Source organism: Dasypus novemcinctus, chromosome 7 (assembly GCF_030445035.2).
Source record: "Dasypus novemcinctus isolate mDasNov1 chromosome 7, mDasNov1.1.hap2, whole genome shotgun sequence".
NCBI classification, from domain to species: Eukaryota; Metazoa; Chordata; class Mammalia; order Cingulata; family Dasypodidae; genus Dasypus; species Dasypus novemcinctus.
The window spans coordinates 32388904-32401577 of NC_080679.1; the positions used below are offsets into that span (position 1 = coordinate 32388904).

Sequence of the window (12674 nt, forward strand, 5' to 3'; positions counted from 1 at the left end):
TTACAAACCCTTGTGTCGAGGGCTGACTTTAAATAGATCACAGCAAGGGAGCTGCTCTGCTACGGACGAAACCCCCACCCAGAAGCATGTTGACTACCAGTGGTTTAGCACCAGTTTTCCCACCAACGTGTGGTGCGTGACGGGCGAGGGGGCGGCCCCCTTTCCGGCCGCGCCCTGTAGGAATACAACTGATGGTGTTAATAAAGCATCCATTCATAAAGCTTGCTGCACCATTTTCTAAGCCATTTCTAAAGTATATCCAATGCCACATTGTAACTTACGTGCAAATTATGTTGTACATGTTTCCTTCAATTGGAAAAAAAAAATCACTGTACTTAATAGATAAATAAAAAATCAGTACATAAATGCATATATCAAAAGATTTCCAAAATATTTAGTATATTCTGACCATCTCTACCAAAGCTTGAACATATTTTGGGAGAAATATATGTTGTTACAACTATGATCTTTCACATTATCTTCCTTCTGAATGTGATATAGCAAACTATGTATTATTTTTCTCTCTGGGAATGTTTATGTTTAATTATGATCCGAAAAGATTTCAGTGGCCCAGTATAGTAGAGATATGTTATGTTTAGGATTAGGGGGTGCTTATCTAGGAATTTTGAGCCACGTGTCTACGCAAATAAAAACTTGCTATTTATTATGCTAACTACCTTAAAGTCTATATGTTTTTTTATTTATAAGGTCTGATTAACACATAGAAATATTTTAAAATGTAGTTAGATAGTAAAATAAATTTTAAATATTCAAGAATTCAGAGATAGATGATATAACAACATAAGCTACTTTTCAGATTAAATGAGTCTTTAACTTACCAAATCATTAGTAACAACATTAATCCATTCATAATGTGGAAAATACAGCTGAATAAATAGATGCTGTATTAGTCAGCCAAAGGGGTGCTGATGCAGAATACCAGAAATTGGTTGGTTTTTATAAAGGGTATTTATTTGGGGTAGGAGCTTACACCAGGCCGTAAAGCCTAAATTACTTCCCTCACCAAAGTCTATTTCCACATGTTGGAGCAAGATGGCTGCTGGCATCTGTGAGGGTTCAGGCTTCCTGGGTTCTTCTTGGCTCATCTCCTCTGTGTCCTCCACAAGATCAGCTGTAGCCTAAGAGGCTTTCTAGGCTTTTCCTCTCTCCACAAGTTCAGTTATAGACTGTCAAGCGAATGGCTCTCTTTTCCGGGGCTCCAGCTTAAGACTTTAGCATCAAACTCCAACATAAGAAACCCGCAACTCTGTCCTTTGCCATGTCTTTGACCCCTTGGTGGGTGGGGACTCAATGCCCTAATGATGTGGCCCAATTAAAGCCCTAATCATAACTTAGTAGCCCATGTACAGATCAGGTTACAAATATAATCCAATATCTTTTTTTGGAATTCATAACCATATCAAACTGCAACAGATGCCGAGAAATTTTTCCCTATATTGAGAATATTGTGCATTTAATTGTAAGAGGTTGCAGTTAGATAGATAATCACATTTATCTGTGGTATAAATTATACATGCTATCTGATACTTTAGACAATTTATCCTCAATTCACTGTTATTTTTCTCAAATGATTACCCTATACCTGCTACCTCTTTCCTCAGAACACATTCACTCTTTTACCTCCTGCAATGTTTATTGTGCAGTAATCAGCATTAGGTTTTACTGCAAGTAACAGAAAAACTTGAAATAATAGTGACTTAAACAAGATAGAGTTTTTTCATTATGTATAAAAGGCACCTAAAATTCTGTGGTCCGTACTGGCATGGTGAATTTTCTCCGTACAGTTCTCAAGGCCCCTGGTTCCTTTTATCTCTTTCCTCTGGCATCTCTAGGGGGTGCCCCTCATTCTTACGGTCAAAGCTAATGGTTCAAGTTTAAGCCATCACATGTGCATTCCAGGCAGTGGGTTAGAGGAAGGAGGGAAAAAGAGAAGAGGCCAAGGCAGGCTTTTCCATGTTTTAAATAAAACATTTTCCCCCTTTGTACAGAAACCTTTTATTTCCCTTTGTACAGAAACATATTTTCTTGAACAGCCCTCAAGGCATTATTACTTCTTTCTCATTTCCGTGTATATGACACACAATTATATATAGAAATTTATTACTAAATTCCATTTCTGTGTTCCCAGTGTCTTTGAGGTTTATACTTTGTTTCTTGCATATATTCAGTGAATAATGCACTTTACTCAAAGATTCATTCATAATCTTTGGTCTTTAGTCTTATAAGCTATTATTACAAGCTTCATGATATTCTGTTGAAGATGCGAATTGGTGCATTAAATGGTAAGAATTTTTTATAGGCATATATACAATGAGAAATAATAGTTAAAAATTTGACTTCTGGAAGATGAAAAGATATGAACACACACACAACAGAAAACCTACATGCCGATACACTCACATGGTGTCACGTGAGCAGACTCAGAAATCCCCCCAAAGAGATAGCCTGAGGTCATTTATTATAAGTCCATTATACCTTTGAACACTAATGCATATTTAGTTACGACCCAGTTGATATCAGTAAAAGTTTATATTTTGTTATATATCCTGTTCGTAATATATTTTTACAAATATTTCAATTTAAGTTGTTTAAAATTTGTTTTTCTAAAAAGAGCATTTTGAAGTCTTAAAGGAAAAGATTTGATTATGTAGAAAATTTACCCAGGTAGAACAATTTACATGGCAATAGAAAATAAATATTTAAATTTTTTTTCAGTTACCTTATATTATTCAGTTAGTTTCATCACCTTTGCTTTGGATCTATTTGCATATGTAGAATTACCATATTAGAAAATAGAGTAATTACTAGTCCTAAGTAAAATCTTGTATAAATATAATTAAATTTATTTACCTACTTCATATGCTCATGGCAAATGTGGTTATTTTGAGTTAATCTAATTGCTGGGTTTTTGTGGAACCTGTTCCTTCTTTCTCTTTACAGTTAGTGCATGTTGTTTTCTTTTTGTCCTACTTTAATGAGGTGAGGAATATGAAAGTGAAGATATTAATCAGTGTGTAAGCGTGTGACTCTTGATAACAGTCAAAATATTTTGGGGGAGTAGATGTGGTTCAAGGGGTTGAGTCCCCACCTCCCACATGGGAGGTCCTGTGTTTGGTTACTGGTGCCTCCTGAAGAAAAACAAAACAAACAAAACAAACCACACAAATAATTAGCAAAACAAATGAAAAAAACAACTCAGGAAGCCAATGTGGCTCAGTGGTTGAGTGCCAGCTTCCCACATACAAGGTCCTGGGTTCAATCCCTGGCCCCTGGTACTTAAAAAATAATAATAATAATTCAGGGAATTGGCATACAGTAGAATGGAAAAGAATATTTTGAGGGAGAAATTATCATTGTGCATTTCATATAAAGGTTATATAAATTTATATATATCTTCTTGTCTTTGCAGTGTGTGCAGGAACAGAGAATAAACTGAGCTCTCTCTCTGACCTGGAACAGCAGTACCGAGCCTTGCGCAAATACTATGAGAACTGTGAGGTAGTCATGGGAAACTTGGAGATAACCAGCATCGAGCATAACCGAGACCTTTCCTTCCTGCGGGTAAAACGCTTTCCTTCCATTCTCTTGCGCTCTCTTGTGTGTGTGTGTGTGTGTGTGTGTGCGAGAGTGTGTGTGTGGGTGGACAGTGGTGTCATGATGCATACAGACAGATCTACTGATCTACTTGTTTGTTTCTGCTTTTCTGCCTGTCGGGGAACATGACTGTAGGCAGGAAAGATACTAAAGTGCACCTTTAAAAGGCACAAGAGTAACAGTGTCATCTTGACTGACAGCCCGAGTAGAGAGCAGTTACTGCTGCTGTGAGATTGATAGAAATTAATGTCAGGGTGTAGTACATAACATCTGGCAAGTCTGTCTTTTTCTGAATTGCTAGCAAGAGGAAAGCTATTAGGATGGAGACTAGAGGATCAGAGGACCAGTCAGATAAGAAGTGGGAACTTAAGTTGGTAATCTCCTTTCCTGCCCTTTTCTGTCACTTTGTACTTTTTAGACCTATTTCATATTAACATAATGAGGCTAATACTGGTACCTATACAAAAAAAAATGACATGTTTTCTAAATCTTTTTTTAAATTTAAAGATACATAGATCACACAAAATGCTACATTAAAAAAATGTAAGAGGTTCCCATATGCCCCACTCTGCACACCCCCCACTCCTCCCACATCGACAACTTCTTTCATTGGTGTGGTACATTCATTGCATTTGATGAGTACATTTTTGGAGCACTGCTACACAGCATGGATTGTAGTTTATGTTGTAGTTTATGACATCTGCTTTTGAAAACCTACCAATTACTTTGACTCAGAGGAAATCACTAGTGCTTATATAGATGGATATATGCATGTGCAAAGATACATATATGTGTATGTGAAGCTGCCCAGAGGTAACCAATCCATTTGTAAACTTTTGCAAACCATTTTGGCTCTCATTTATCCTTACTCTGTTAAAGAGGTTATTTGTGCTAATGACTATGATTTCTTTAGTTTTGCTTTAACCATGACAAGTGTGGGAAAATATGAACTTCAAAGACAGATGGGGATGTAGTCTTTTCAAGTAAGAATCTTTTCATTAACAAGATATATTTAAATAATAACATTCTATTTATGTTCTTGTTTTCAATAATATTTACATATTTCTCAGGGGGACTGCCTGGTATAAGTCAAAAACAAAATGCATATAATACTGAAAGAGTAAACTATTTACTTAGAGAATTCATGGCAATTTTAATAATTCTATTCTTAATAATTCTTGATGTGTGGTTTAAAAATGTGATTGTTAATAGTTTGAATAGAAGGAATGTTTCCAGAATTGGTAACAACCTCAGAAAATAAACCACTTCAAAATTTAACAACACTCTGAGGCTTATGACATCAATTTTTAAAATAAGTCTCACACTAAGATTGGTATAGAGAATGAAGGTGTTTTCTTATTTTGCTTGGTTGATAGAGCTCTGATACTATGAGTAATGTGTTGAAACTTTCGAACTGTTATGCTGTTAGTTATGACTGCTTTGTTCTTCAAAAGTAGATGGTATAAGTTGTCTGAATACTAGAATGAGAAGGACTAAAATAACTTAAAACTTTTTTTGACTATTGTTTCAAGAAGGGAACACATACAAGCTATACTAGAAAAAAGCAATTCCAAAGTAATTTGTCTGAACCTTAGTTGTTAAAATTTGCTTGCAACCCTCTAATCTATCTTGATTTTTTCAGAGGGAGTTTGTTCTTAAATATCAGAATCAAATTTGATAAAACATGAGCTGATTTGAAGCTTTAGTTAGAAATGATAAGAAAATCAGTGATGTAATAGAAATGGAAAACTAACCAGGAGAGCTGCATTCTGAAGTAAGGAAAAAAAAAAAACAACAGGTTAAGTAGTCTATCAGATCTGAATAATGTGATGAAATATTTTAAATGTGATCTACAGAAGTGATGTTTTCATGTTATGTTTGATTTGCTTTGTACTATACACAGAACTAGATTTCACCGACTTCTTAACAAAAAGGATTCATATATATTGTGACCATCTTTAAAATGAAAAAACAGAAAAATATCTTCATTATTACATATTGTATAATTTTTAACTATTATAAGGTATCAATAGAATGAACAAAAAGATTTTAGTCAATGTTTAACCTTTATAAGCATAAAAACAGCATCCAAAAAAACACAAAGCAGCATCCAAATGTTTGTGCAACATGGTCAATGATGTTGAATATTCTGTTCGTTTAGGAATCATTTTGAAGTAAAAAAGAAATAGGTTATTTTAATGAAAAGATTTGGAAAACAATAAAATAAGGAGGTTTGATGTTTCTACTTGGAACAAGAAGTAAGGTTTCTTTAAAAACATAGTTAAGGGTAGCAGATGTAGCTCAGTGGCTGAGCACCTGAGCACCTGTTTCCCATGTACTGGGTTCAATCCCCAGTACCTCCTATAAACAAAGAAAAAAGAAAAAAGAAAACATAGTTGGTCCCTAACTAGCATCTCTACATGTTCATAAAAGTTTGGACTAACTCTCATGCACATATCTCTAGTCTCATATTTGTATTCAAACATAGCTGTAATTTTTTTTCTTACTGATAACATCTTTTATTCCTTTAGAAAATAACGATTTCTAATTGTTATACACATATTCATTCAACAATTTTGTCTAAGTCTAAAGATATAATAGCAAGTAATGTATTGTTCTTGACCTCAGGAATCTTACAGTCTAGTAGAGGGTTACAGATGTGTGATATGTAAGCACTGTATCAATGTATGTGTATATGAATATACATATATATGTGTGTATATAAGGTATATAACACTGTAAAATTTTATAGATGGTAAGAAAGAAATAAGAACCCAAAGTCAGTATGATGTTTGAATGGTAGATATGTCGGGTAGGCAAAGAAAGGAAGGCTGATTCTGGAGGATTCAAGAAAGGTTTCATCAAAGTGGGGCTAGAATTGAATCTTGAGAAAATGAATAGGGGTTGCTAGGTGGTTGGGTGGAATATATGGACATTCCAATGCCAGTAATATAAGTTGGGGCTTAGAAAGAAGGTTTCAAGTCAGAGTTAATAAATATATACTGAATGCATACTGTTTCAGACACTAGGCATAAACATGTAGATAAATCACATGTAAATTCCTGCCCTTTCGCAACCTACAGTCTAGTGTGGATGAAGAGAAAGTTTGAGGTGGAATAATGTATTAAACTGGAAAGGTAGAGAGCCTTATACTCTAGGTAGAGATTTAGATGATATCAGTATTCACAAGACAATTTAAAATTTGGGGATTAGATAAAATAGTTAAGGGAAATTGAAAAGAGTAAGTACAAGAAATAGGGCAAGAGCAGAACTCTCTTGTCCCATTCTCTTTTTCTTGTTGAGTTCAGTGTTATATCCTAATTATTTTTCTTACTGAGTCCTAAAAAGAACTGCTATTTGCAGAAATCTTCATAATACTACATTATTGATAGATACATTATTTCGAATTATACCTTAGACTTTTATAAAAGCTCTCTATTTAATGTACAATTTCATTCCTCATGATAAGCATATTATGGTTCATTTGTGCTCTTAGCAACTTCTCTTCAAAATACATAATCTCTCCAATATGGACACATTACAAAAAGCAGCATCAATGTACAGAAAATCTAGTTATTTTGCATTTTGCTATCATTTCTATACATTTAAAATTTTATGTGAGCATTAAAATTTAATTCTATAAACTTTAATTCTATAAACTTTCATTCTATAGGCGCTCAGATTTATTTACATGACTTTAGTTCATTGAGAAACTTATTATGGAGGTGTTAAAATTTCCCTTCCTCTAAGAATGACCGCAACCTACAAAGTATTTATAGAAACACAATGGATGGTGACCTTAGATTTCATTCTGGAATTTAAGTCTGTCTTTAAGTCCTTAAAAAATTTCTTTTGTTTTCAAAATATTTTCTGTCCTTATTTTCATCTCTAATCAGCAGGTAGTAGTGTTTTTTATTTTGTTTTGTTGTTGTTGTTGTTTCTGTTTGAAACCCTTCTACATTCTATGATAGATGGGAGCAGGTTACCCTGCATAGTGTCTAGGTGTTCACTGAACATTTGTGGAATGAATGGACAGATGAATGAGTGTTTTCTTAAACTGTTCTTTCAATATGACACCACCCACAGGTCAGGTGAGGCAATCAGAACCCTTTCTCATGAAGATTTGGATTTGTGACCAAGAGATTCAGTTTTTGTATGTGTAATTTCTTGACCACTTGGGTACCAGAAAATGCCCATATTTGCTCTTATGGTTTGAATGTAGAGAGAGTGTGCAGGCAGCAGAATGAAGTTAAAACCCTGAAACAGACAGAGAAGAGAGAGAGAACATTTCCCCAAAATCACCGATAGGGGAACAATTCATTTCCAGGCTCTAGTCAACTCCTGAAGATTTTACATTCTGGCCATTAAGTCTGTAAGTCACTTCTGGGATTTTGTAGTGATTTTCCTTTTTTCCCTAAGCTAGCTAGGATTATTTTCTTGTACTCTAACTAAAATGCCCACATCTAGTATATCTCCCAAGATCTCAAGAGCACAGAAAAATTGTACCTTTGAAATTGGATTGAAGATGTACTTATATATAATCTAAAAGATCCTATAATGTTTTGGAGATACTTCCTTAATCTTCGTTAGATATATTTTGTTGAAATAGCTTCAAATACATTCTTTTCAGGATGCTCTTATTATAGCAACCTCAGTGCTTATATGTGTAAACATCTTTCAACCCAACTTTGCTGTAAACTTGTTTTTACATTTCTTTTTGGAAAAAAAAGTAGTTGAAGATGGTTAATATTTGAACCCCAATGCATCACATAGTTGGCTAGAAAAAGGCCCTAAAACTGACTTCCCTATGTACTTTATCACAGTCACAAGGTTAAGACTTATAATAGAAAACAACAAGGCATAAAAAAAGCAGACTTAGCGCAATTGTCTAACACTATGTGAACTCTCTAAAACAAGGCAAAATGTACCAAGTAATGGGAATGAACTATTAGACCTTTTATCCTCATTAGAATTCTTGGGAGCATTCTCTCCTTTGTCATACCATTGGTCTTCTTTGCTACTGCTAGCATTCCATAACTCAGGACTTCTAAAAAGGTACCTGACCTACCAGCTTTACCACCTCAAATTGTTTTCTCTGTTTTATATATTCATTCTAGGAAAATAAGTATTAAATACCAACTATGTGTAAATCAGTGTGTTTTGTAATGGGGAGTATATGAAAGACTATTATTATTTATCTCTATTCATTGCTATAGTAGGTAATAATATTTTAATCTGTGGCTTGACTCTACTTGGGTGCAAATTGTTCTGGAAATAGTGTGCATTGATTAGGAAGAGATATGTTTATTTAAGTGTTGATGCTTTGATCTAGAATTCATTATAACCTCTGTGTATTGTAGTCTAGAAGTCTGAAATCTTAATATTATACATTTATTACTAAAAATTGAATAAAAATAAATTAATTCATTAGGATAACATCTTTTAAAATCAGCAGCATTACTATCATATTATTGATAGCATTAGACGATGACTGGAAAAATTTACAAAGTACTGTTTTTGAAAAGCAAAGATAAAATTGGTGTCTTCTCAGGTAAGATTCTTATGTTATTATGAGAATGTAAGCAATTTTGAAAAGCAATCAGTTTTTATTATTTTTATATTTTGTAAAGTTAAAGGGAGTTTTTAATATACAATAAAAATGCCATTTAAAAATATATTTGTAAAAATAAAGTCTCTAGTATGATTTCTTTATAGAAATCATATAATAATTCATATTTCTTGGCCAGGAAATGTCCTTTTCATAAAATTTAAATATAGTTTTCACCCTTTAATAATATTTTTTAATGCCTGTGGCAGTTTGGTATAGTTTATGAATTCTAAAAATAGATATTGGATTGTGTTTGTTAACTGGTCTGTTCCTTTGAGCATATTAAATTGTATTAAATTCAGAAGTTTCACTTTCACTTGGTTAAATTATGATTAGGGCTTCCATTCAGCCACATCAGAAGATGTTGAGTCCCTATCCCCTTGGTGGGCTGGCGGATGGGAACTGACAGAGAAAACTATTCAGCAGAGGAGAGAGTTTTTAGTTTTAATGCTCAAGCCCCCGGGAAGTAAGTGCATGGAAAAGGAGAACACAAAGGAAGAGAGTCCGCTCATTAGACGAGATCCTGCAGGCCCAGGAAGAGAGATGAGCCTTTTGTTAGCCTATAGCTGAGAACAGAAGGAGCTGGGACCATGGTCACAGAGACCAACAGCCATCTTGCTCCAAAACGTGGCAGTAGACTTTGGTGAGGGAAGTAACTTATGCTTTATAGCCTGGCAACTGTAAGCTTATACCCCCAAAAAATACCCTTTATAAAAACCAACCGATTTCTGATATTTTGCGTCAGTATTCCTTTGATTGACTAGTGCAGGTGGCTAGAATGAAATCAAACAGTATAGTGATTTTTATGTTTGTTTGTTGTCTCCCATGTCCTCTCCCACATTTAACTCTGTACCTGGGCTAAATAATCTGTTGCAACCCCTATGTTGTAGAATTCATCTTTAAAAGTAAGCATAATTTACACAGTAGTTTACTCTTTTGGATTAGAAAATTATTTAATTGTTTGTTTAAATAGTGATTACTCCTGCCTACCTATGTTTGTTTTTAACTCATTAAATACCAGATAGAATGACTTGTGTGGAAGAGAGTGTGTTGGGTAGACTGATTGGAATCATGATGCATAAAGTAGTCATATTTTAGGATCACTAAAATTTGGAGGAAAAAACACCATTTAAATGAAAACTCTATGGCACTATAAAGTAAGTACACAGGCATTATATATTCACATTTACCTAAAAGGTTATATAAGTGCAATGTTTTTAATACAGCATATCTTTTTCAGCTGTGCACACATTTTAATTGGTCTGCATAGTTAGGGAGAACAAGCCTGAATACAAGTGTTCCTGAAAAAAAAATTGTAATACAGATGAATAATATATTTGTAACTCTGTTAAAATGGGAAACAAGTAAATAAAATTCCTACATCAAGTACCACATTCTTTAACACATTGAGCACAAGAGTCTAAGTTTTTCTTCTGTGCCACTAATTGGGACAGATGGCAAGAGAGGACTAATAAGATCAACATCCAAATACTTAAAACCACCATTGGTTCAAAGAAACTGCACCTTCAAGAACTACACCAGTCAGGGAAACAAGCACTAGAATAAAATAGGGTACTCCAACTTTTTATTTAATTTCTATTTCTGTTTGACTCTCATGTAAAACTGCATTTTCGCAAAATATAGCATATTTGCTATATTCATGATCATCTAACTGAGTGAGATGAAGAATAATAAAAGAGAAACAATAATATCATATGTCAGGTGGGCCAGAGCAGACATTCTGGGTTAAATGGAATTTTCAAATCTTTCATAGTTTTTGAAAGCTGTTTCTAAGACTGTTAAACATAATATATATGCAATTTTGTATGTATGTATTTACAGCTGGCTTTTAAATTGAGAACTTGATTTTGTACTAAATCTAATCATAGAACTTGTATGCATTTGAAAAAGCCATGCAATTTATACTTGACCTAGGTAAAAAAATTTTTTTATCCTCAGTGTTTAAATACCATGTAATCTGAAAATATACATTGGCTCAAAATCATGATGCTTTTCAGTATACTACTTGATATACCCAAAGTTAAAAAGGCCTATATTGTTTGGCAGTAAATAAGCATATTTTACCAGCTTCTTCTTAATCATTTAAATGCAGCATCAAATAAAATATATTCCAGACTTTTCTCCATATCTTAAAAATATTAAAAGCAAGATGAATTCAATAGTATTTATAATAAAAATATATATTAATAGAAAACAATATTGTAGAGAATATTAGGATAGAAATAAGAAATAGGCTATTATAATTCATAATTCTAATATACATATATACACATTTATAATATATAGTATAAACTACCACTTAAATTTAGATGTATGTAACTATAAATTAGCAGCCATTTTCTAAGACCAGAAGTCCAATTAGCATAAAATATAAACTCTATATCATGATTACAAGAGAATATTATTAAAAATAAAACAGCTTAATAGAAATGTTTAAGTTCCTAAATTATAATGAACTTTGCAGAAAAAATGCTCTTATTGCAGATGTGTTTAAATTAAAAATTAGTTAATTTATTAGGATACTGAGCAGATGCGGAGTATTCCTTTATATACCTCGGGGGGGTTGCGGTATTTAAATTTAGTTTAAATGGTGAGTGTAATGAGTTTTATAGGCTTGTCTTTACTTTAATTAGGGAAGAATCCAAGTAGCAAACCCATTTAACTCTATGATTCTTTGATACTCTTTGCTCAAGGAAATTGAGTGTATAAAGTTTATTTCTTCACCTCTTTTATTTGTAAGAAGCATGGACCTTGATTCAGAGACAGAGAACAAATGATATTTATGTAAGTTTTTAACACAAAATAAAAGCATTTTGTTAATAGGCTACTTTCTGTTTCTAAAGACCAAACACTGGAATATAATAAAATAAAAACATAAAAAACATTTTTAACTACGCGCATCTTCATTAGCTTTATTTTTTACTGACTTTAAAATGGAACATTTTGCTTTCTTTGGAAAAAGGACAAACTTGGTGAACAATTCTGCATGAGAGCGAATCAATTTTAAAGGTCTCTTCTGTCATATAGAGTATAATTTAAAGTTCAGAAGTGTAAAAACAAAACCTGAAAAAGGCTGTATTTAACAGCATTGTAATTATTTTTCCTGATCCCTAATTTGAACTCAGTTAACTATGAAAATATTGTATTCAATATATAATGAAACTGATAAAAAAAATAAGGTGCGTGTTTTACTTAATATAAGCCTCTTCAAAATAATTTCTATTCTCAGAATATGTAATTGAATGTGAATTAAATCCTCTTAAATCACTTAGTGCCACATTTATTTCCAAAACTAAGAGGGCTTATCAAGGCCCCTGGCATCTAGAAAGAGTCGGTTCTGTCTAACCCTGTTAGGTCTCTTCCTTCTTACACTCCTGGGCAGCACGTACTGAGCCATGCACTAAAGACTTGGCAAATATTTTTACAGAGC

The 12674-nt window shown here is 33.2% G+C and overlaps 1 protein-coding gene across 9 annotated transcripts in view; it reads left to right on the forward strand.

Annotated features, from left to right (window-relative positions):
• The window catches only part of ERBB4 (erb-b2 receptor tyrosine kinase 4), a 1195692-nt gene that overhangs the window by 413998 nt on the left and 769020 nt on the right, over positions 1-12674 (forward strand). For all 9 annotated transcript variants that reach the window (XM_058300185.2, XM_058300187.2, XM_058300190.2 and 6 more), the window contains exon 2: positions 3431-3582. In XM_058300185.2, the coding sequence (XP_058156168.1) occupies positions 3431-3582 (152 nt within the window). The remainder of the gene's footprint in view (positions 1-3430; positions 3583-12674) is intronic.